This window comes from Sander vitreus, chromosome 7 (genome assembly GCF_031162955.1).
Source record: "Sander vitreus isolate 19-12246 chromosome 7, sanVit1, whole genome shotgun sequence".
Taxonomy (NCBI): domain Eukaryota; kingdom Metazoa; phylum Chordata; class Actinopteri; order Perciformes; family Percidae; genus Sander; species Sander vitreus.
The window spans coordinates 18,652,761-18,677,441 of NC_135861.1; the positions used below are offsets into that span (position 1 = coordinate 18,652,761).

Sequence of the window (24,681 nt, forward strand, 5' to 3'; positions counted from 1 at the left end):
CCTGCTGTGCACCTGGATTTCTGTTTATGCTATTGCTGGAGGAGTCCTGCTGGTATGTAGTCACTCACTCTCTCTGACATCCAAGGAGCCTCATCCAGCATGTGCAAGTAGTTTCTCACCTTCAAGTACATAACAAGGTTGAAGGGTGATTTCATATCCTAATAAACCCTGCTGTTGACAGAAGGTTCAAATATGTGAAAACTTGTGCTGTTCTTGGTCTCCTTTGAATCTTTTTTACTTCTTACACTTTCTCCCTATTTGTTAACCTTGTATTGTTGCTCCTTGCTTTCCTTATTGGCCTATGTGACACCAATCAGAAATGTAAACACACACTGGGGGCCAATTGACAAGGTCACATATGGGATGTGCTCCTAAAGTCAGTATAATTTTCCCAATGTAAATATTAGTCAATGTCAGGACAGTTTACACTGTAATGGCAGTCCTTCGGCTGTACTTTCCTTAAAGCACTTTCTGTCTCTGCTCCTCTCCCTCGGGCCTCTCCTCTCACAACCCCTCTCCTTATTACTCCCCTCTCGTCCAGCCCTCATGTAATCCCCCGTTTCTCATTACCCAATCAGCTCTCCTGTTCTCTGCGTCTTCTCTTGAGCTTCAGCAGTCTCTGACAAGGCCCAGTCGTCTTCCAGACAGCCTCGTTCCCCCCACATTGAAAATCCCTTCTTCCTATTCTCCTGACACAATATGATTAATCATTTTGTGATCCACTATCATTGGATTGGACAAATACAACCTCAACCATCCCCTTGCGAGACACCCAATCTTCAGGCCATCTTCCAAAGCGCTCAAGAAAACTCTCGTCTTTGTTCACTACACGCCTAAAACAGCTGTCATCCAATGTGGGTTCTGTCACTAAATCAGCCCATAGGTGAGGAGGAGACTGAATGAAGGAATGTAACTGGTTCTGAAAAACCCTGAAATGCTGTTTGATTTAGAAGAAAGGAAAAGTTAGTTACTTATTGAATGGAATCACAGGTCAAATCTCTATAAAAGGTGCACACATTTCAAGTAGATAAACATATTTAGCAGTGTACATGTAGAAAGGAAAAGGTCAGGAGATTTTGGCACAGACAAACAAGACAAACAGTAAATACTTTTCTGCTGGTTTTACATTTGATATTTATTGAAACAAAGTAGAGCATTGAGCCAATTTGTAAAAAGTAACAAAATATCAGCTATAGCACATTACGTTAACTGTAACAAACCTCAAATTCATGGAGAAGCTTTTAAATATACATATTTGGATTGGTAGAAACAGTTTGTCTGTTTAGAATCATCACAGGGATAGTGAGCAGTTAACTGAGTGGTACTGGAAATATGTGGTGATGTTAAAAACTGAACATCTGTGATATATATATATATATACACGTGTGTGTGTGTGTATGTATAACAGTAAATCTGAACATTAGTGATAAGAATTTGTTTTGAGACAATAAGGTGCATTTCCCTTTACAAAAACAGTGAAGAGCCGCATTAGTGAGAACACAATTTTAAAAAGTGACTTCAAAACTTGAGGATCTCCAACTAAATATTGATCTATGATGGAGATGATGCTTTTTGTTTTAAGCTTAGGGAAGGATCTGGTTAAAAGAAAAATAAATATAGTTTACTGATTGGTTGGATAGACATACTATATACACAGAGCATGGAATATTTCACCACTGTAACCACAACATTGCCCATATATATTCAAACCATATTAAGTATTGTAGAATAATGTTAAATGGATAATCTGAATTAATATGGAAAAGAATGTAGGCTATAATATTGATATAGTTGCTGATGCACTGTAGTTAAAAAAAAGAAAAAGAAAAAAAAAAAGACAGCTGAACAGACACGCACAGACAGGTTTAAGCCTCTGTATCAAAGTGCATAATGGTGGAGGGCTTGTTGCAGCACCTGGGGAACACTAAGGCTTCTGGGACAGCTTAATAAATGGCCCAATCCCCAAATAGCCCTCTTTTTGTACCCCTTGTACTCCAAGGACTCGTACGAACCAACAGTGTTCCTTACTCTACATGTGGTGAGAGGGGACGAGTAGACTTCGGTTAGGATGTAAAGACGGGTTTGGGACTGGGTCCATGAAAACACATGCATACACTACAGCACACAGGCGTTCTCCTCTCAAAACACTCATTCTCAGATGAACTAACCAGGACCTCCTAGTCAACTATGTCACAAATATCAAACACTACTCTTCTTAAGAAAATCTGAAGCACAGTCCAATTTCGCAATCAGTGTGACCAATTTGACAAGGAAAATTGTGTTTTCTGATATTAAAAAAGGGTGGGGGGAGATTTCCAGCCAGTTTTAGGCACTTGAACGGGTTAAAATTGGCTGGTGATGCAGGGGGCAAAATAAAACATAACAATCTCAAAATAAATATTTCACAAAACTCAGTTTCTGAAGACATAAGATTTTTTTGTTGAAAAAAAGATTCAGTCTTTTTGCAATGGCATAATTGTTTAACTCTATAAATATAATTTATATAGTTTCTTTCTTCCATTCTCTCTCTGTGTTCAACTCCTTTGCTCTTCTGCTCACGGATACACACAGATTTATGCCCATCGTCTGCAAGCAAACACACACACAGGCAACACTCCTCTTCTCACTTGCAGACAAATTGGTCTACGATTTTGGTGCAACGCTTGCACTTGACATAGCAGCACCAGTGGAACTTGCAGTGGCAGCGCTCCACGATCTGGGCCTTGTACTGGTCGTATCCGCGGCCGCAGCACATCAGCTCACACCCATCCATGCCCTCTGAGGTCTTGTTGCAAAGGCGCCCCACTGTGCCCAGGGAGCCTGTGCTTTGGTTCTTCAGGCAGTAGTCTGGACTGGACTCAATGTACACCAGGTCGTGGCTTGTGGGAGCGTTGAACTTGCTGTGCATCTGCACCAGCTTCCCACGTGTGTTGAGCTTCATGGAAGCAGCGCTGTCATACTTTTCTTTCAGTGCATCGCCCACCTTGCGGAAGTCAGCCAGCTGCAGCCAGCAGGTTTTCAGGCTGCAGGAGCCTGATACCCCATGGCACTTACAGGACACGTTGGCAAGGTCTGACACCGTCTAAGAGTAAGGAGGAGAGGAAATGAATTAATTGATTCATAACCAGATGAAGAACTTGCATAAACATGTATTCTTATGTGGCAAAGTGCAGAAAAATGTCCAAGCGAAATATGCTTCATATTTCTAATTTGACCTGTCTCCATAAATATTTGCACAATGTGCTGCTCATGATCTCATAAGGCATCACTTTGCCATAAAGGACTGAATGATCCTGTCCAAGTCTTGAATACATTGTTGTCCACTCATTTGTCCTACTTGAAAGAGAACAGCCTGGCAACAGATATCTGGCATTACGTTTCCTTTGAGGTGGTTTCCAAGATGTTTGGAAAAGAAGAGAAACCCCAGAGCTGCCTCCAATGACTCCATCTCCCCACAGATCAAAGCCTGAGGAGGAGAGAGCTGACAGAGCTGTTACACAGATGATCAGCGGAGACCTGTCTGATTGACATGGATTGTCTCACTTCCAACTACTCTTGCTCTTTCTATCACTGGTTGGTTCTTATTCTAGGGCCTGCAGTTTTTTATATATATATATATATATATATATATATATATATATATATATATATATATATATATATATATATATATATATATATATATATATATATATATATATATCTGCTTGCTTCTTATCTAATGGCATCTGAAGATCTTTGTGTGTGTGTGTATGCATATAACCCCAGTGGCTTACCCTCCTTCCAGCCTCATTATTGTGAATATTCATCATCAGTCGGGCGCTCTCATACGAGCCTTTGGGATAGCTCTTCTCCCTCTCACGTGCGTCCACAAATTCTTTGGAGAACCTGTAGCCGTAGTTGAGGTTGTCTCCGCAGCCGCCCCACAGCCAGTCACGTGGCAGGTCTTTGGGGCGAGCTGCACGGCTGCACCCACAGCTGGAGAGCTCGCCTTCTCTGCAGGCACGGCTCACCGCATTCACCACCCCTGCTGCGCTGATGGCATAAGTGAATGCCGTTTCTCGGCTGCCTGCAGACACACAAACAGCAACACTATGTCACATTTGACACAATAAGAATCAGAGCAAATCAGAAATGCATGTTTATCATTTGGCACATCCATCGATACGGCTTCCATTTTTGTAGGTTATGCATGTCTATTTATTTTATACTATATTATGTGTGTCACTATCAATCTGCTTTAAGAAATTGTACAGTGTTTTGAAATGTGATGTCATATGACAGCACTGACCATACATTTAAGATTACAGCCAAGACTTCAGCCAAGAGCTGCAGGCTCCTCATCACCAACATGTTGAACGGTGGAATCTGGTTATTGGGCTTCAGCCAGAGAGAAGAGAGCGCCCTCCAGTGACAGAGATCCTTCTTAACAAGCAGCTGCCATTTTACCCAAATTAAAAGTGACAACACTTCTTTTACTTTATTTGTCATGATTAACTTCTACCCTCAACAATTCCTCTATAGAGACAAGAGGTAGGGAGTCTTAAAAACCTCACTTTGAAAACTTTCTTTAAACTAAACTTTTTTCTATTACCAATCCATTACTCTAAACAAAGCCACAGATAAGGATAATATAAGGAGTAGCCAACCGAACTATAGGGGTTTGTGTTTTGAAGACATTGAAGACAGGGCTGCTACAAAATAAAAATGCACAGCTCATATACCTGCTGGGCCAAACCTTCAGAGAGCGTGCTATAATGAAAATAACAGATGGACAGAAAACGTGATGAGGGAGGAGAAAGAAAAGACGACTAAAAAGTTAAGAAAAGACATTGAAGGAAAAAAAGCACGCAAAAAGGATACACACGCATGCACTTATGTCACAAAAGGTGGGAAAAAGGATATGCAGAAGAGAAAAGTTGAATAAAAACATTTTGTGGAAAGTCTGAAAGATGTTCAGGTGGGAAGCTCTGGCAAGAACAGAGATGATCAGAAAAAGTGGGGGATTTATTAGTCTAGTACAAGTTTGAATCCAGTCTGAGGATATTGGCCCAAAAGTGGACATGTGGACAGAGAAATTGTCATCCCCTACACTGCTGCCTCCCTTCTCCTATACACCATCCAGGAGCTAACCAAGCCATGCATGGAAGAGGGTCTGAACCCAACCACGGCAGCACCCCCTGGAGCTCAGCTTTAAATCCCAAGCAGTGTCCTACGCCAGCAGACAGACAGTAAGACGGGCTTTTAGATAGACAGCCATAAAGGGGAGGACATGTTTACTTGGCCCAGAGTGGTCTGAGATGGGAGCAATGTCGGGGAGGGAGAAGAGGAATGGGGGAATGGCTGCTGAAGAGGTTTCTATGAAGACTGATCTTTGGAGAGGGAGTCAGCAGCGCCAGAGACACAGACAGGCAGAATCACCAAGAGTAGCGTAAAAACGCAAACACGCGCAGATGCGCGCACACAACGTCATACAGGGTATGCTCACAAGTTCAGCACATTAAAGGGTCGGTTCATCAAAATGTAAAAAGAAACAGTGTAGCGTTTAACACTAATGGTATCGGTCTTGCAGATAGTTTCAGTTTAGGTGCTGAGATTTCCTACACCGCTCCAGCGATGCAAGTGAATGAAATTTTGTTTTTGTTGCTCACAATATTACATTTTAAATATTCACATATGTCTCTTTCCAAAAACAATGTCCTCAGGATCATCAGCAGACCTCGGTGTGATCACTTTTCAGTGGAACTACTTTCTAACTAAAAAATAGTTACCAAGAAAACTGTTTACAGTATGTTCTGATCATCGAGAGTAATGGGAACATTATTACTAGAAAGAAAAGTTGCTGTTGATCACATTAAAAGGTTTTTAAAGATGTCAGCACCGCATTCATCATTTATTCTATTATTTGCATTGGGGTGGGAGCAGAAATCTCAGATGGATATCTCATAAACTGGACAAATGCATGCGATCTATGTAGGAGATAACATTTTTTTAAGAATTTTGGATAAACTAAGCCTTTAAAGACTACCAAAATGAACAAAATGCCAACCCCTCTGCATGTGTTCTTCAGAGGAATTTGAAGGATTCCCCAAATGTAAGCAACACAAGAACTGACTTTTGCTACTATGCAGCCAAGTCTGCTGTAACTCTGCTATGATCACACTCTGACATTGTATAGCTTCATTTTAATTCAGCTGGAGAGTTATGATCAATAAATGGTAAACCACCTTTACATTAGCCCTGAGGTGAAAGCCCACATCCAAAGAAAACTAAAACAAACCATGTTAAATGATAGGATCCAAGAATGGGGATCACTAAGAGAAGATTGTAAAGCTCTTGAACTTTCTATAAGAGATCCGAGCACACTACATGCATGTGCACACACACAGTTTAATCTCTGACAAGGTGATATATTAGTGCATACACTCACTGCACTCCCATTACTTGTAAATACAGGGCAGCTACAGCCCAGCTCCACAGTGTGTGCATCTGTGTGTTTGTGTGTTAAAGTAGATTAGATTGTTTCCCATTCATCAGGGGAAAAGCAGATTCTCTGACTCCCTCCTGCTCCATGTCAGGAGCTGGTTTAGCAGGCCAAAGCCACATGTGATTTATCCAGCAACCTCACCCACCAACTACTCCCTCCACACAGCTGCTGAGAATCAACAGCCCCATACATAAAACACACACAGGTTTGTGGCACTATCTTTGTGGGGACCCGTCATTGACATAATGCATTCCCTAGCCCCTTACCCTAACCTTAACCATAACAACTAAATGCCTAACCTTAACCCTTACCCTAACCTAATTCTATCCCTAATCCTACAACCAAGTCTTAACCCTCAAACAGCCCTTTAAACTTGTGGGGTCCAGCATTTTGGCCCCACAAAGCTGTTGGGACCCCACAAGTATACTGGACTCCCGGTTTTTGGACTGCACCCACACCCACACGTTAGTCACAAGAGAGGGAGAATGGAAAGGAAAGTCAGAATGTACAGAATTTAAATTACACCGGTGAGTCAATTTGTACTGCATACATGTTGTTGATTTTTTTAAAATAGATCCTTTGCCGATTACTTACCTATTTGCATGACCCGTCCGAAAACCGAGGAGTTGTCCACCGTGCTGCAGTTCCAGCGCCGATGTCTGAACTGGTACTGGCACTCTCTGATGCCTGTCTTGGCACCTTCACCGATGTACTGCATGTGGTCCTGGTAGAGCTGGCACAGCTTCTTCTGGCCCTGCGACAGGCCCACCAGCTGGCTGCACAGAGGCTGGGCACCGATGATGTAGGCCTCCGGTATCAGTAAAGGGTTCATGGCCAGAGACCTGGATGAGGGGGGGACACACATAATGCAGTTGTTTTCACTCATTTGCCACTATGACAAATATTCACAATCAACAGATGATTGTGCTTGATTAGTTTCTCCCTCTCAGGGTTAAAGCCATGTTAAATCAGTGAAATTAGGTGCAGTTATTTACTGAATGGAGTAAAACCCTATACACTCTTAATGACACTTGACTTACAGTCATGTGCTATTTTGGGCCAAGAACATACAGTAAAAGGAAGCATAGACAAGCGAGCAAAAGAAGAGTCACGGAACAGGGTGGACAGTGAAGAAAATGTTAAGTAAACGTAAAGGATAGAGTAAAAGAAAGTGTATGATGTAAAAGGGGCGAAACTAAGCAAATCTGACAAATGTACGGTTTCTGTATTTAGTGTCCTTAAGCAGAGGTTGCCAACTTTGTTTACTTGTGAACCTCTATAGCCAAGCAATGCCATGTCAGTGACCCTTCATCACAGGTTGCATATTACGTCTATGAGTTTAAACATCTCTCTGTTTCATCTTCAAAGTTTTTTGAGGCCTTAAGAGGTAAAGAAAAAAACAAATCTAGTCATTTCATCATCAAAACTTAGAGAAATAAAAAGGGGAGAGAGAGAGCGAGCGAGAGAGACCCATGGACAAACACAAAGAAAAACACTAGTATGAGCATCTGGTTCCAGGCCACAGGATAATTAAAGCAGCCCATCCCTGAGCCCTAAAAGAAAGACAATTAGCCCCCAGTGTAACCTGATCAACTAGGGAAAGTCAGCAGCGAGGAAACACGGAGTGAAAACACATAACATATACACGGACGTACACACAGAACAAATAAAATAAATGTACACACACGCACACACACAGTAGGTCCGCGGCTCTGACACTCTAAATCATTCACACCTGTGTCTCCTCTCAAAGAGGAAACTGAAAGACACACACAGTTTGTGCTCCAAACTCAGCTTTCCAAATAGTCTGTGGTAATGTGTGAGTCCTCAGCTGGTAAATCCAACTCATTATTGAAACTTTACTGTAGTCGCCCACTGAGGTGATCCAAATAAAATGGGTTTCTATATAAATCCTTTTCAAAATAACTGTTTAAATTATTATTTTCATATAATTAGGCGATCACTGCATTATGTCACTGCTGGCTTTGATCTGCTCATTTGAAGTATGGAAAAATCTTACACAAGTGTGGGTTTACTGTAAATGCTCCATGTTCTTCTACAAGCACTTAAGTTGAGATACACATTTATCCACTTGTGCACAATTAGACAAAACAGGATGTAAAGAGTTGTGATTTGCCTTAAGTAGTGCCTCTACGGCAACTGGTAAACAGTATTTTCCCATTTAAGAAGTACTGTGTTTAAGTGTGTGTTTAAGTGCAGTATGCTCAAATATAGACTTTTCTAATGGCAGTAGGACGTGGGTCTGCACACACACTCACACATGTACACTTCAACACACACGGTGTTCGTGTTTGCACATATTTGGACGCCGACTCATAAACCACAGCATTCTATGTTTTCTATAATATTCATAATTTTGGTTTGGCTATATGCAAAGAAAGAAAATAAGGGAGAAAAAAGGTCCTTCCTGAAAAGCTAATGTGCTACAGTCAGCATGTTGTGTTACTTCATATGTGGTGCAACTGAAGCTGAGGAGGCTTACATAGCAAACACGCACACACAGGCCTGAAATTGACTATTAAACTCACAGACTAATATAGACACTAACGAAATGTTGTAAAAACATTTTTTACCCTAAATCTTTGGCTTTTTTCATGGCTTTTTTAAACTCTTTTCAGGCTCTGCTACTCTATTTACAAATGTGACTCATCTACGAATTTAAAGAGAAGAAATTTCCTTTTGAAAGATGACAATCTCCACAGGCCATGACACAAGTAAACACACCGTGCAAATTTGAGGCACAAAAAAATACTGTATATATGGAGAGAAAATGAATACATACCACCATGAGTTGGCCTCCACCACCACCTGCATGAGGAGTGTGAGGAGTGTGAGGGCAAAGACACAGTGTCTGGAGTCCAACACGCTGCCAAAGGGCCAGCAAACCGGCCGACTCACACAGCCCAGCCCCAGGTTCATACTGCCGCTGATCTGAGAGAGGACAGAAAAAAAAAAAAAGGATGCTTGTCAGTCTGCCCGCCGGTCTGGATGTTTGTCTCAACACAGAAAAACACAGAGACAGATATCTGTGATGTCAAAATGTATGAAGGGAATGCAGGGGAATTATTTCAGCTGTGCGACTTCATAACTAAACTCTCTCTTCTACATGCAAACAGCACCGTGGTTGTATGTGTGATGAAAGCCCTAAGGCCATCAATGCTTGCACAGCAGAGCAGTCATTTGGCAGCAGGTTTGAGTGTGAAGCACATACGACTGATAGACGTGCCAGAGAAGACACAATGACCATGAAACCCCAGCTAGACACATTCCTGACAGTTCACTTTACTCAGAGAAAGAGACACACAAAGGCAGAGAGAGCCAGACAGAGGTCTAGTCAGATTGATTGAAAGTGCGTGTGCTTGATTTTAAATATATTTTAGCCTACATGTTTACTGCTGACATAAGGGTCAAAACTCAATTTTCTCAATTGTTAACAGTTATGACTGCATTTTTTATGCAAAAATTGTTAACTTAAAATGAGATCTAAAATATAGAATAAAAACACAATTTTGTTTTTATTCCATACTGGTTCATTTTCATCTGTGGCCTGATTATGTTTATTCCTGGTGACAAGGTTTATTGTTGTGCAATTATCTAGGCTACATAACATCCTTGGGAAATGATCACACAATTGTTATACAAATTCGTTAATTAAAAACATCTTAATAGGACTTAATATGAATATTTATAGAACATGTAAATTAAAAAAAGAAGACTTGATTTTTTTAAACAGTTTCCTTCTTGAGAACTGTATACATATGCATATGGCAATTACATATGTAATTTGACAAGTAACGGTCATGTCGTTCTATAATTATATTGAAATTAATTTTGAAATGTATTGAAGGACTATGGGTCGTAGTTAAAGGAGCCACGTCAGCGGATAATGGACTGGGCATGGTTATATTGTGCAGCCTTTTCTCTAACGAAAACTACAAGCAATTAAAAAAATGGGGAAAAAAAAAAAAAAAAAGCAATTATCTGCAAGCAACTGTGTGGCTTTGGTAATATTTTGGCTGCTATGTAGGCAGAAAATTAGTTAAAATAATTACCCTTACATTTGCGAGTTGAACCGATGTGCCAGTCTTCCAGTTGGGCCGTGTGTGAATTTCGGGACTCAGCGCAGTTCTAATTTGTCACGCTGCGTTATTTTCCAGGGTTGAGTCGTGGAGATCTGGGCCTGCCTAATACTCATTAAAGACAAGGCCAAGTTCACCATCACTCACCCTGCGCACGCTCGCGCGCGCGCTCACACACACGCACACGCCCATGTGCTTTCAGTTTGTGCACTGCTTCAGAAATAGTTGGTGAGGTTATGTTCCTTGTAGTTCTTCCACATAAATTAAACCAATAATCCACAGAGGGCGGCGGTTTTACACTGATTTTAAAACAACTAATTGAAATTGTCACGTCCGCCAGGAAGCGGAAGGATTTAAAAAATATGTATTTTAATTTACGGATAATTAAGTTCTACGATTAGGCTACACTTATTTTTACGCCAAGCAGGACACTTCATCAGGAGTAACTCAACAGCTGGGGTTACACACCGATTTCATTCTGCATATTCATATGGAAATGTAGGCTACCGTCATGATTCCACAGGTGCGTGCAATTATCTGACATTTCACAACTGATTCTTAGCCAATCAGAGCAGAGAACAGCAATTATTCGATTTAACAGACAAAGACGAGAGACTTTTATTTTTGAATTAATATTTCGTAATACTGCTTAAAGTAATTTATTTCAGTGCACTAACTATTCAACGCTATACATAACTTTATTAAAAACGTAAATAGGCTATACATTGCTGTAGTTGGTATTCCTACTGCAAGCTTCGTAAATCATGCGCTCCGTGACCCCTGCAGACGATTTGACCCGAGTAAAAGCTTCATTGGGACTTCACTGGATGACTGACGACTACCTCGCTGATTTCTTTCGGTAAAAGTGGCATAAAATTGGGCACATTTCAGGAAGAGAGCAATTAGAATACCGCCGTCACGGCGATAAAACATCGGGCGCTCCTTACATTTACAAGCTGAGAAAGAAAAGTAGCCTACCAATTTTTTTTTATTTTTTATTTTTTTTAATGAGAAAAATGCTCTTGAATTATTTCACCTATAGTTCAAATTTGGGACCGTGTCTTTTCTATGGCTGGAACCTTTGGCCAAACTATCTAAAATAGTATTACAATTAAATATATTAGCATTTGAAAAATCTTAGCAACAACTATTGTTAAAATGTGAAGGGAAAAGCACCAGGATGCTAAAAGTGTCAAATTATGACAACGTTTAATGAATTAACTATTTTTAAGTGACTATATTTACAGTAGGCTATGGCCTGCACCTTTAATCCTTTGGATAATATGCATGATGACAATAATTCAATTCAAAGATTTTTTGTGGAGTATGTGTTTTTGTAGAACATGGAGCAATTTAATAAAAAGAGCACATTTTCCCAAACTGCATGGCACAGTAATTGACTGACTAATGAGTGAAATAGTATCCGCATTTAACAGCGCAAAACAATGAGTCTCTTTTACTGCCTGTCCTGTTGTTTAGAAAAACCAGAAGAGGGAGCCAGGTACAAGGATTTGATAAGGAGAAGCAGCACAAAGAACATTGCCTGACTTTAAATGGGAACCGTTAACAATGGACACAAAAGCAGACTATTTTAAAACAATTAATTTATGGTTAATTTTTGCTGAATTCATTTTTTTGCCAAGCAGGACACTGACATATGGGTCACAGTCGATGCAGTGAGGGGATTGCATGTTTTACACATCACATCTGTCAAGAACTTTAGTCCACATCCAAGAACCAGTAGGCCTATTAGTCCAAAAAGGTCCCACTGAAACACGCATTTTCCACTGTCTAAGATCAACTGCGGCTGCATGGAAATGTGAGTGAACCAGGAGACCTATAGCTACTCACCAGGGAGCACAGCCCGTTAGAAGTTGTAATCCACTTTCAGCAGACGATATCAAACCAATAATCCAAGAGCAGGCCAGGTGGATTTAAGATTTCCTTTTCCGCTGCAGCGAAGACAAGTCTCGTCGTTTTATCCGGATTTCTTGGAAAGTGCTTGGATGGGGTGAAGAAAGCGGAACGCTTAAGCTAAGAGTTCTTCAGGTTTGGTGTTTTGATGAACACGGACGCCCAACAATCAGTGAATGCGCTCCGTGCGCCAAACCGCTTGGAGGGCTTGTAGGAAGCAGTGGGATGTATGAAATGTGCAAAGACAGTGTAAGAAAATGACCAGTTCCTTTAACGAATCAGTACGTGACTTTGCGGTAACTATCAACAAATGCAACCATCTACAGTAACCCAAAATACCACTGGCGGAAACGTCGGATGTACTTTGTCGATTCTCTTCTAATTGAAAGCGGCCTACTTTTACAGTCGCTTTCCAAGTAATAAAAAATTGTCCCAGAATATAGCTAGACTATGTCACATCAAAAACATAATGTGATGCACATTAAATCCAGCCGCTCACACGCTCAGGTCATAGCGCGTTCTACCTGCGGAAAGATCCACAAGGTGATCCTCGCCACAAACGACTTGTCACTTTACCTTCCATTCTGTGCAAAAAATGACTTTGACAATTCCTCAGCTCGACTTAAAAGTCCTCACATGCAAAAAAGTAAGTCATCCTACTCGCAGAAAAAAAAAACAGATGCCACAATTAATCGGCTCCAGACAGTATGCTCCAAAAAACTTTCCGCGCGGACTATCTCCAAACAGTGCGGCTTGGCGAGTGCGCACGGTGCCAGGGGGAGGAAAAGAGCACAGCGTGTGAACAACAGCCGCTTTGCTGAGGCTCCCGAGTCTGTCGTACTCCCACACAGTAGGCTATGTGTGTGTCTGTGTGTTGAAGTGCAGAAAAGTATCACCGAGTATCACTGAGTATCCCTCCCTCTCTCTCTCTCTCTCTCTCTCTCTCTCTCTCTCTCTCTCTCTCTCTCTCACCTGCTTCAGTCACCTCCTCTCACAACTAGCACACTGCAGCATGGATGCACAGCGCAAACACTTTAGATGGCGCATGCGTATCACATTTCTCCTAAAATCCCTTTTTTTCTTCTTCCAGTCACCAACTTTCAAGAAGCAAGAAATTTGAGTGTAGGTAAAATTGAGCGAGAGCGAGAGAGAGAGAGAGAAGGGCGGAACAGGCTGTAACAAAACAAGCGTCTCTATTACCTAAAATAAACTTATAAAGCACCCAAGGCTATTACCCTATCCATATCAGAGCATAGTTAGGATTTTCACTGGCAGCAGATCAAGTTACCACTCAGTAAAATCAAGACAAGCAGGTCCATATCTTGTGCTTATACAGGCTGCTCTCATCACCTGAAGGCCTGTGAGCATTACGGTCATTACGGTAATTATTATTTTATGGTACATTATCTCAAAACATGCTGCAAGAATCCGGCGGCTTACAGTTCGATATTTTTCAATGAACCCGATGAGGAGTGTCAGAGGGCAAAGTGTTTAATAGTTTCATGTGTGTCACTGTGGATTTCTCAGTCTGTGCACACTGAAGGCATTCAAGGGTGAAAGTTATTTTCAATTGCGCTGGACAGAATTTCATATGGATTGAGGAAATAGAGATAGAATAAGTAAAATAAGTAAAACAATGCTTAAAATGAATGGAAGGGGTCAATCATCTGAATATCTGGCTGCATGCCCAAAGAATGACTTGACGAATGATACAGGGAGGAGAAAGAGAGGGGAAAAGAAATCCATTCAGACATTTTTATGATACTGATCTTGTTGTAGCCTTAGTCAATCTTAATGGTCTGCTACGGACCTGATGAGTCCTTCAACCCTTATTTAAATGAAGGCACAATATAAATGTAAATATGCATATAAAATTAGAATTATACATAAAAAACTACATTCTAAGCACCTCAAGTGAGTCATTTATAAAAAAATATATATATAGCTCTGCTCATAATGCTTTTGCGAGAGCCATTATTTTGTCACACTTTTTCACAAAATGTGTATCTCCTTTAGGAATGTAACTCTTCATGTGACTATGAATACCTGTGGCAGAATTGAGTGTGAAGTGCTTGCAAATCTCGCAAGAGTTCTGTTCTCAGCTAATGTTACCGTGGTGGATGCTGGAGGCTGTGACTGCGTCAAAGAGCACTTAAAACATGCTCAGCCACATTTCTGATCCCTCACCATGCCTCGCTACCCCTCCCTCCTCCATCCCCCCACGTTCCCCTAGGAAGAAAACTGGGCAACATCTGGCAGAGTTTATGAGAGAGAAAAAGGGAGAGAGAATTGGTAGACCATGAAAACTGGGGAGAATTCTTTCTTGGGCAGCGCAAGAGTCTATTGTTGTAGTTGCCATAGTGGCGGTGAAACTTTAATCTTGTGAAAATCCCCATTGTTGTACTCAAATTTACCAATAACACTGTCGATGTCGATGTTCACATTATTGTGTTTCTGATAAAAACACATGTTGCAGTTCTTGTGAAAACAACTTTTATTCAAACCAAAGAAACAAGCTGACCACTGCAACACACTGTGGAACGATTCAAGGGTGAATACTGTTACCCCCCCCCCCAAACTTTCACAGTCATCACAATCACGAGAGCAGCATGAAACCACACACACATGCATACACACACACTGTACAAAAAGTGTACATGTTGGGTAAGGGCCAAATGGAAACACTGTTATACCATTGAATCAAAACATAACACTGTATGTTATCGTCAACCTCCAGTACAGTGGAAAAAAGTAATGACACAGTGCTTTACAATGCAAGTCACTTCATTATTAACAGATTCACCACTCAGAATCACAGGATCAACATATAGACAACAAAATAATACATCACTCATCAGCGTAATAAGTCACATACAGCTGTTAAAACTTCAAAAAAAAAAGAGTGGCACTCAAAACGGTTTTGGATGTAGAAAAGCTAACAGAACATGATATTGGTTCATTAAACAAACGCACAGCAGGCTAAACGAACACAAGGAGAAATGTATAAACAGACTGTTCTTACAGTAAGCTGGCTGTTTTGGGGTCAGCCGTGTTTCCTTCCCTGTTAAAAAGAATCCAGATTTTTAGAGAAGGTGTAAGCTGATGTTTAAACTGTTTTTGTGGGGCATCTTTAAGCCCACATTTGTTGTTTGTTTGTTTCCTTGTTGATCTCTTAGCAGTAAGTGGGAGACAGTCAAAGAAATGAGTAACTAGGATGGTTTACTGTGTAGTCCAAATAATTCAGATATATTCAGGAAGTCCCATTTCAGTTTTTTGTTTCAGCAGACAGGGTTGTCTCCTTTGGCACGGTACATTGAGAAGGTCTCTGTGGATTGTGGATTTTGAGGTCCATGTTGTTATATTTACAAAAGTCTGATATTTAGCTGAAGAAGTAAACACATCATGCCATCATAAACTAGTCCAGGATTGGCATGGGTTTACGGCTAGTTCCACTGGCTCAGCTTAGCCACACCAGTAGTCCACAGTGGTGAAGTGATTGTGCGGTTGATGTGAAGCCAGAACTCTGTAGCCCCACAGTACTGTAAAATGAATCCAGCTCCCCGTCTATTGAAAACAACTAGGGAAATGAAGGCCGCTTGCCAATACCTTGAAGGTCCACAGAGATGACTGATGGTTCTGTGAGGGTCATTCACCCACCCTCAGTGGGCCATTGCATTTGTCAGCGAAGGTGACATTCATCGATAAGCTAGGAGAATTTCTGACCGGCTGAACACTGAGCTTGTCCACGATCCATTGAAATAGTGGGTCCTGGAGTATATATATGTTTATAAGTATGTCTGGTGGTGATAATGGTGGGGAGGTATAGGCCGGTCCAGTGTGTATGCTTTCAGTTGAAGCTCTTGAATCTCTTGGTGCCTGGCTCTACAGCTGTGGAAAGAAACATTAAGAAAGAATAATCAGTATGAGAGGTCAACCACAAAGAATGAAAAACAAATGCTATAATCCACACAGGGATATGAAGATACATCATCTAGCCAAAGATCTTAGTTTTTTTTTTTTTTTGTATTATTTCTCATAAAAGGTTACATCATACAATTACATTGCTTGGTAATGGACAAAGAGAACTCAAGACACTCAGGTCCAGTGTAGATATTTTTTCTTAGATTAAGGTTGACCATTTTCTTGCTTGTAACTGTCTGGCGAGCCTCCAGAGCTCTTTAAGAATGCTCTAAATGCAGTTGGCAGCAGCCCAAACATCAAGTGCTCATTAATTAAAAAAAAAAAAAAAACTCTGTCGGAATGTGTCTGTTATTCAGACCGCACAGCAGTCAGCAACAACTCACTTCTTTCCTGAGGTTTAGGTTGTGAAAAAAAAAGAAACAATGATGTATGTCTAGCTTGCTGGGGGCGAGCAAACAGGCCAAAAAATAACTACCAATCACTGAAGACGTTATCATCTGTCACTCAGAGAGGGGATGATGATAGAACTTTAATACAAACTTTGTTTGTTGGGGACAAGAGACGTTCACAGGTAAAGTTGGGTAAACTATTGTGATAGAGATGATTTGATCTGCGTAACGACCCATAAGTCTTGGATGTAAGGGGATTACCAGTATTTAATGGTAGCATCTTAGGTTAGTGTGTTGTGTTGGAAGAGAAATGTCAAATTGTATGGAATGTGTCCAGTTCTGCAGGGCTGCTGAAACTCTTCCTGTCGCCCTCTGATTGGCTGCCAGGCAGAGAAGGACCATCCATTACAGCCAGGAGTAAATAAACATGCACAGCAATTAAAGTGCCATCATTTGTTATGCAACACGGGGTGTGTATGTATGTACACATCAACCAGCTTGCATGTGAGTGTGACCAAATGTTTGTCTGCGCATGTACATGCTTGTGTGTGTGAATTTGTGCTTGTGTGTGTGAATTTGTGCATGTGTGTTGGACGCCATTCTCGGGTTTCTTTGCCGTCGTCTGCACTTAAATTAATGATTTGGGGGCCAGAGAATCAACAAATATGGCCCCCGGCAGAGCATAATGGAGAGCGTGACCTGGCTGTGGATGTGTTTGAAGACCGCTCCTCTTTCTTCTCTGTCAACACCTCAATACTTCCACACAACAGACGCATTCACTACACAAACTCACGTGTGACGCCTGTGTTCGTGTTGTTAATGAGGAAGTGTGTGTCGCTATGTGGTCATGAATGTGTGTACGCTTATCGGCCTATGATTATTTTACATGTCAGCATGTTGTGACAGAGTGTTATGGAATTTTATGTTCCTGAGTTCTACATTTGTAGACGTGATTATGGCCGCCTTAGGAACATGTGACTAAGCAAAGCATATTATATCAGCCAGGAAAGCTACAACCATGCTCTGGGTAATGTAGTGAGCTCAAATGGCTCTGACAGGCTGCTCAAAGCCTTTTTAGCCCAAAGGTCATTGTCCACAATTTTCTGCATCATCAGCTGCTAAAGGCAGCAAGAAAGCCAGCTACACATATACTGCACTGAAGTAAGTTCTTGTTTTATCTGGTTACATTTCAGCTGGGCGAGGTAGCACTTGCCACTGTTTCTGTTTTTTTTTTTTCAGATAAAAGTCAGATACATTTTTAAAAATAAGTAGAATATGATTGAAAACAGCTGAATGCACATTTGTCACAAAGTGGTAAACACACATGGAGATTCCATTTATCAAATGGACACTGGTGATGTGCAGCAGTTTGCCTGCACATGGGTAGGAATGTGATGAATTGCACTGTAATATCCAAACCGTGACCTGAATCCTCACAGGAAAGGCTACCGATAAAACTAAAACATTAACACTTGACACTCACTTCAACGGATCAGATGCAGCCCATTATCATATTGAGCCACTTTTCTTAAAGAGGTTTAGTGAGGGGCACATTTGCTAATGGCTTTATTCAAAGGCATATGAACATACATATTTCTGTCTCTCTTTTGAGGTTGATTTTAGATCACAATTGGGTCCTTTATACCATACCAATGCATACATATAAATAGCTAAATGTCTCTCCCTCTCTCTCTCTCTCTCTCTCTCTCTCTCTCTCTCTCTCTCTCTCTCTTAAAGCACTCATCATCTCCCTCTAACTAAAATCAGCCATTCCTATCTTCCACTCCCTTCCTAATCCTTATCCTCCTCCCCACTCCTCTTCTGTGTGTATGCTTGATGTTGGGATCAAACAGGGTGAACTCTTTCTCAAATGAATACTGCCTTATCCTGCGTCTAGAGACAGGACAATTATTGACTTATCAGAATTTTCAAATGCCCTCTGCAGAAACAGGTGTAGTTGAGGTGAAAATCAATTTATTTTGCCTGGTACCTGTGTGTTAATTTAAACAATGTTCATTTTGTGACCAGTATTGTGTATGTACATACACAACATATCAGGTCAAAGTCCTTGTAAATTGATGAGGTAATCCAAATGAAGCTGTAAGGTTTTTATGTTGTTAGTCTACCTGTATTTTCCCCAAACACCTATACTAGTCTGTCTGTCTGTCTTTTGTCCTAAGGGTTGGGTGTCAAGCCTAAGAGTCTGGATGTGAGCGGCTGAACCCCTTCTCGTCTTTAAGTGCTACTAATATAAACTGCCCGTTACTGCTTCTTTTTAATAATAATAATTTATACTTTATTTATTAATCCCGCAAGGGGAAATTGTTTGTTGAGATACTTGTACGTGAATACATGACTATGACATCATCATTCTGATAGGATGGCCTATTTAACCTTGGGAAAGATTACATCAGAACAGAAGCAGTTTGGAAAATGCCTTCACTGCTCTTATCATGTCTGATTTATTGAAAGGTGCCTATGGTGCAATGGTGATTCAATATGCTCATTGATGGTAAGACAAAAGAAATCAAAATCATCTCTATTGCCCCATTGCAAGGCAGTGTCTAAAGTAATCCATTACAGCAAATGCAAACACTTAAAAAAACAATTAGAATTTGGTCCAGTTCCAATTAATTGATCTGACGAGACACATTCCGATTAGCTAAGAATAAATTAGATGGGTAAAATAAAAGGATCTATGTGCATATGCCCATTCAGTCATTTTGAAACCACAGCCCTTTAGAATCCTTAAAGAATATGGCCTACATCAAGCCACCCCAGGAAGAGAGAACATCTCTTGAAGCAACAATTGCTTCAAGAGCTCGCCCTTTCTTCCGTACATTTCTAGTTTTTTCCCTCTCTCTCTCTTTTTTTCCTGCCTGAGTTTTACAACTTCCTCCTGGTTGGGACTGCAGCTCTAACCCAAACAAAACTCCATTTTTTAGTTATTGGCCCTCATGGCATGTAATGGAGAATCAAGCTAATTATCCCTACAGCTGTTTTCACTTGCTTTTTATGTAAGCAATACCTGGCTGATCCAGAGAGCAACAGTGAGGCCCTTCTTAGCACTCCAGGCCTCCAGGGCGGCTGGAATTAGAGAGCAAAATGCCAGGTTTTCCTCCCCCTGATGCTGCCCGTGTGTACCCCTGCACCCATCTCACAGCACACAACCCCGCCCGACACAACCCCCAGCACGCCCAATTCGTCCATCTCCACTCCCTCACACACCTCTCAAAACTCCCCCTTTGATGTTAAACAAAGCTGTTCTTCAGCATTAAGATCTGTATGGCAAGCACTCATTTTCTTCCACGGATGGTCCCTGGCAATTAATGCAGGAGGTGAGCTAGGGTGTGGCTCGGATTAATCATCTCCTGCTTTCAAAGGACTAGAAAGAGAGAGAGAGAGTGAGTGCAAAAAAGAAGAGGGAGGGAAAGAAAGACAGAGAGCGGGAGGGTAAAGAGCGAAAGAAAACAATCCCTCACAGGCTAATTACATAATTTCCTTCATATGAGCAAACACATGCTGGGTGAAAGCAAGTGTGAGCAAGCCTCACAGATGCCAGGCCAAGAGGTGCTGAGGAGACCTACTAACACAGTCTACAACTGCTCTCAAGCAATGGACAGCCTATGCCACAAAAGCACTGATCCAGATCGCAGAGGCGACATTTTGCAGCTTTTTTGTTTGTAGCTTTTGTGGGATTCATATTCAAAACCTTAGTACTGATCCTCCCTTTTCCAGCAATCTGCAGATAAACAATTGCTGGTGTAATGTTCATTCCATGCTGCAGCCAGAAATCTGTTCAGTACAAACACCACTAGGTGGAGTTCACTGTTGATGAAAAAAAAATTGCATGTATCAAACTAATTAAACTCCCACAGAGAGAGTCAGACATTGTGCATGCTTCACATGTGCAATTTCTGAGCTTTCTACACATTCAAACACTGCTTCAATAGCGTGCGTTGTCTCCCTGTGCCTCCTTAAATTGACATCTGGTTTGAAATGAACAGAAACAAAGATGGAGAAAGACAGAGGGGGACACTGGTAGCAATTTTAAAACTTCTATTAATTCAGCTAAATTATAGTAATGACTGTGCCAGCAACAAAAAAGTAAAGGAGCAATCCCTCCCTTGAACTCTCTCCCTCTCCCTCTTTTTGTCTCTAATCCTGTGAGGAATGATGGAGGGCTCTCTGTGGAATGGTGATGAGTTTCCCCGAGTCGAGCCAAGGTGCCAATGTACAAATGATACGGGTGGAATCTGCAGTACCTACTTCTAATGTGGAGGTTGTCTTGACATATTTTGCACACACAGACACAAGCACACCTGCACACACACACACACACACACACACACACACACACACACACACACACACACACACACACACGCATGTACGCTTGGGTAAAAAAGTGGTACATGTGCATGAATGTTGAAATACACGTACGCAAATACAAAAGGCACAAGCATCAGAGAGGGAGGTTGAAAAAGTGTTTTCGGCGGGACATCTTCAAATATTAATTTATCACTTGGGGCGAAAAAGAAACTATGTTCATAAAAGTTCAAAATGTTCATGCAGGTCTAAAATACAGGTTTGTTCAACAACAATAAAAGGTGCATGGAATTCTTTCTGCTCCCAAATTCCTCCCCCCCATAGGTCTCTCTTGATCTGTCTCTCTTAGCGCACTCTGACTAATCTCACTCATTTATATTAAGCTTCTTTTTTTTTTTTTTGCCTTATCACAGGATTCTTTCTTTTTTCCTCTCTCTCGCTCTGAGCACAGTATGAGTGGCAGTGTTTATGTTATTGGGAGAAATGTCAAGAGCTTTACTGTGGGCCAGCTGCATGTGTGTTAAAGTCTGCCTGTATAGCTGTGTATACAACCCATCATGGCACCTATTTTTCCTAGTAAGAAAAGCTCAGACAAGGACCCTGGTAAGCTTGCGTCCCATAACAACACCTTGATCTGGAGCAGCAGCGGCCCATCAGAATCCAGGCCGAAGAGCCCTGAATGCTACATCCTGACACCAGTGCAGGCCCAGCCAGGCAGGGGAGACAAGTGAAACCTGAGCCCACATTAAAGCATCTCCATCAGGTAGGAGATCAGGGGAGGCCTCCATGCTCTCAGTGTCTGCAGGGGTCCGGGCCTCTGAGGCCCTATCTCACCTCCATCTGGAAAGAGAATCTGAGGGTAGTCTGATGGTTCGATAAGAGGCCATGCCGACTGACACGGTAACAGCCTCTCACCCCCATTCGCAAAAACCAGAGTGGATGCAAGTCGAGCTATGGCGCACTCTCGTGCGGGTAGGGGAGGGAGGGCAGCGGGCCTGGTGTGGGGGGTGTGGGTGCATGGTGGCATTCATTTTGCTTTGAAGGTTTGACCCAGTACCCTGAAATGTGTGCGCAGTTACAAGCTTACAGAAACAAGTTTATAGTGTAACGTGTGTACAACAAATTCTTCTCTTGTGCTTTCTTTGCTCTTTGGGCACTGACGAGTCTATACACACAAATGTGGGGGGAAAAACATGACAGACATTCATATTTTTGTTTTATAAGGGAGGGAAGTTTCCATGCCGGAGATACAGTGTGGGCTGGCGTGAAGACTTTATTCCTATAAGAAAGAAAAGGACAGAGAGCCAGACAACTGATGAAAGGCCCACTCTGCACAACCAGCAATGTTACAGAAACATATATTTATTCAATAAAAGTGTTTCTTCTCTACTACCTTTCTTACTTCCTTTTCATATTATATTTGTGTGTGTGCACATTTTACAAAAATACTGCCTGCTTATACGAGCAGTCACCCGTCCATCGTTTTCTCGGGTGCTATTAATGCTCCACCCTCCTCTTGATGTCTTCTCAAGATGAGACCAACTCCACTGACCCATCAGTCCTCACTACTGACCAAACTCGCTTCCTCTCTCTCCCTCTGCCCACAGACTCTGTTTCCCCATCTGTTCTTTATTGTCCATAGTTCAGTTCCCTCACTTAACTGATTTGCCCTTCCACCATACCAAGCAGGAGACATCTTTTCATCTTTTCTCTGTTCTGTTTGTGCAGTACAAAACTGATTCCTAAAAGCTAAGATTGAACACACAAATTTGGCAGAATAGAGACAACAAAAAAAACACATTTTATAAATTCCTGCCTGAGTGGTGAAAGACACATTAATAAGACAAGGCTGATTACTGAGCGTTATTCTTTTGGTCATGAGCCTAATGTGTAAGCAGACTAGGGAGTAAATTATGTGTGTGTGTGTGTGTGTGTGTGTGTGTGTGTGTGTGTGTTTGCTATAAATGGGCACAGATACAATGAAATTGGAGCTTTGGATTTCAAATGGTTTGGTTTGGTCATCTCAGATCTATTTAGGATCACTTGAACCAGTTAAGCAAATAAATGTGATCCTTCAGATCTCAATCTGCTCTGAAGGAAAAACAGGCTCACCTTTACATAGGTGTGTGTTGGTGTGCATATCTGCGCCGGCATGTGGACCTGTGCGTGTTTGTGCATGACTATGTATGTGTGTGTGCGGGACACTTGTGTCAACACAATCTGATAATAATGTCTATTCAGTGGCTACAAGTATTTGAGGTAGACGGAGATTTACACAGTCAGCAAAGATCTGTGCTTGTTCATCAAATATTAGAGCCCCTGCCCATCCAATGTTAACAATGTGTTCATTTATACATCCATCCCACTTGGATGAGGGGTTAACTGATTTTGTTTTGTGGTTTATTCTCTCTTTAGTATTTGTGTGCCTCTTTCTTGTACATCATGGATGGGCAATGGCCTATTTTACTACTTTATTCAACCAAACGCAAAATATGTCTACAAGCAGGATCTGAGACAGATTGACAAAGGCGAGGTTGATGTCAAGTGGAGTGAGTGTGTTTGTGCTAGCACAGCTGCAGTGTGGTGCTTAATACTATTTAAGTCCGGTCTCAGGAAGAGCCAATCATGTTGTTGGCCAAGTCTGTTTGGTGCTCTTGGGGTCAGTATAGCCCCAGGACATGAGACACATAGGATATATGCTGTGGATAAATAGGGAGGCTTTCACAATGCCTGGTGGTCTGCTAGTGATCTCTACCTCAGTCTGACTTGTGTGTCTCTGTGTGTGAGAGAAAAGGGGTGAAGAAACACTTAAAAAAGATGCCAAACAGCTACTTTTAAAGTTGCCAATTCCGAGCAATACTTTCATAGGGGTGAGATGAACTGCAGGTAGCATGCATGTAGTAAAAAAAATAGAGAGTAAGGAAAACATTAGCTATATGTCCATTCAATTGTTCAGCGGATGTTTGCTATGTCAGAGTTTTTGTGTGTATGTGTATGTTTGTAGGTACAACAGGCTGTGGGGTGCCCCTGCCAGCAGGAACATTGTGGGGCAATGAGAGGAGTTGGAAAGAAAGAGGCAAGGGGGAATGTTTTTTGGGGAATAACCCAACGTTGCACCTTTAGGGTGGAGAGAGGGTGTGTGGTGGAGAAGTGTGGGTGATATAGCGAGATGGGGAGAGAAAGAGGCTATAGGGGTACCTGAAAAGAGAGGGGAGCCAGAACACACACATTTAAGTGAAAACAGTGAAGATATCTGGGCCACTTATGATTCCTGAGACTTCTCTGAACTATAAAAGGCCTCTGGAGGGCTAAACCCCTTAACATGTAAATTTGTCACTCTGACTAAAAGTGACACTCCTTGTGCAGCCATCTTGAACCTTTAACAACCTTTTGGAGAGCTCTGTACGACACTGTGGAAAGGCCCTGCCAGTTAAATTTAAAAGGGAGTTACTCCAGATCATAAACAAGCATCGTAGAAAGTGACAGAGGTTTGGCTCGGTGTGCAAATAGAGAGTAAATAATCATTTATTTTTGATTCATT

At 41.6% G+C, this 24,681-nt stretch overlaps 2 protein-coding genes across 3 annotated transcripts in view; both read right to left on the reverse strand.

Annotated features, from left to right (window-relative positions):
- Positions 1–1,106: 1,106 nt before the first annotated feature.
- On the reverse strand, positions 1,107–13,506 carry wnt5a (wingless-type MMTV integration site family, member 5a). Its single transcript, XM_078255111.1, has 5 exons — positions 12,439–13,506; positions 9,291–9,439; positions 7,082–7,329; positions 3,777–4,069; positions 1,107–3,082 (listed from the first exon to the last, which is right to left on the reverse strand). The coding sequence occupies exons 2-5, from the start codon at positions 9,425–9,427 to the stop codon at positions 2,624–2,626; spliced, it is 1,137 nt and encodes a 378-aa protein (XP_078111237.1). The 5' UTR covers positions 9,428–9,439; positions 12,439–13,506; the 3' UTR covers positions 1,107–2,623.
- A 1,569-nt stretch (positions 13,507–15,075) lies between these two features.
- LOC144520974 (ERC protein 2-like) overlaps positions 15,076–24,681 on the reverse strand; it is a 165,497-nt gene continuing 155,891 nt past the window's right edge. For both annotated transcript variants that reach the window (XM_078255114.1, XM_078255113.1), the window contains one exon: positions 15,076–16,389. The gene's annotated coding sequence lies outside the window, so the exon portion shown is untranslated. The remainder of the gene's footprint in view (positions 16,390–24,681) is intronic.

Bases quoted from the DNA above. Each gene is read 5' to 3' on its own strand.
- wnt5a (XM_078255111.1), bottom strand. From the start codon at position 9,427: ATGAACCTGGGGCTGGGCTGTGTGAGTCGGCCGGTTTGCTGGCCCTTT. The intron at 4,070-7,081 runs GTAAGTAATCGG...GTGTGTCTGCAG, and splicing joins CGGACGGGTCATGCAAATAG to GCAGCCGAGAAACGGCATTC. The intron at 3,083-3,776 runs GTAAGCCACTGG...CCTTACTCTTAG, and splicing joins ATAATGAGGCTGGAAGGAGG to ACGGTGTCAGACCTTGCCAA.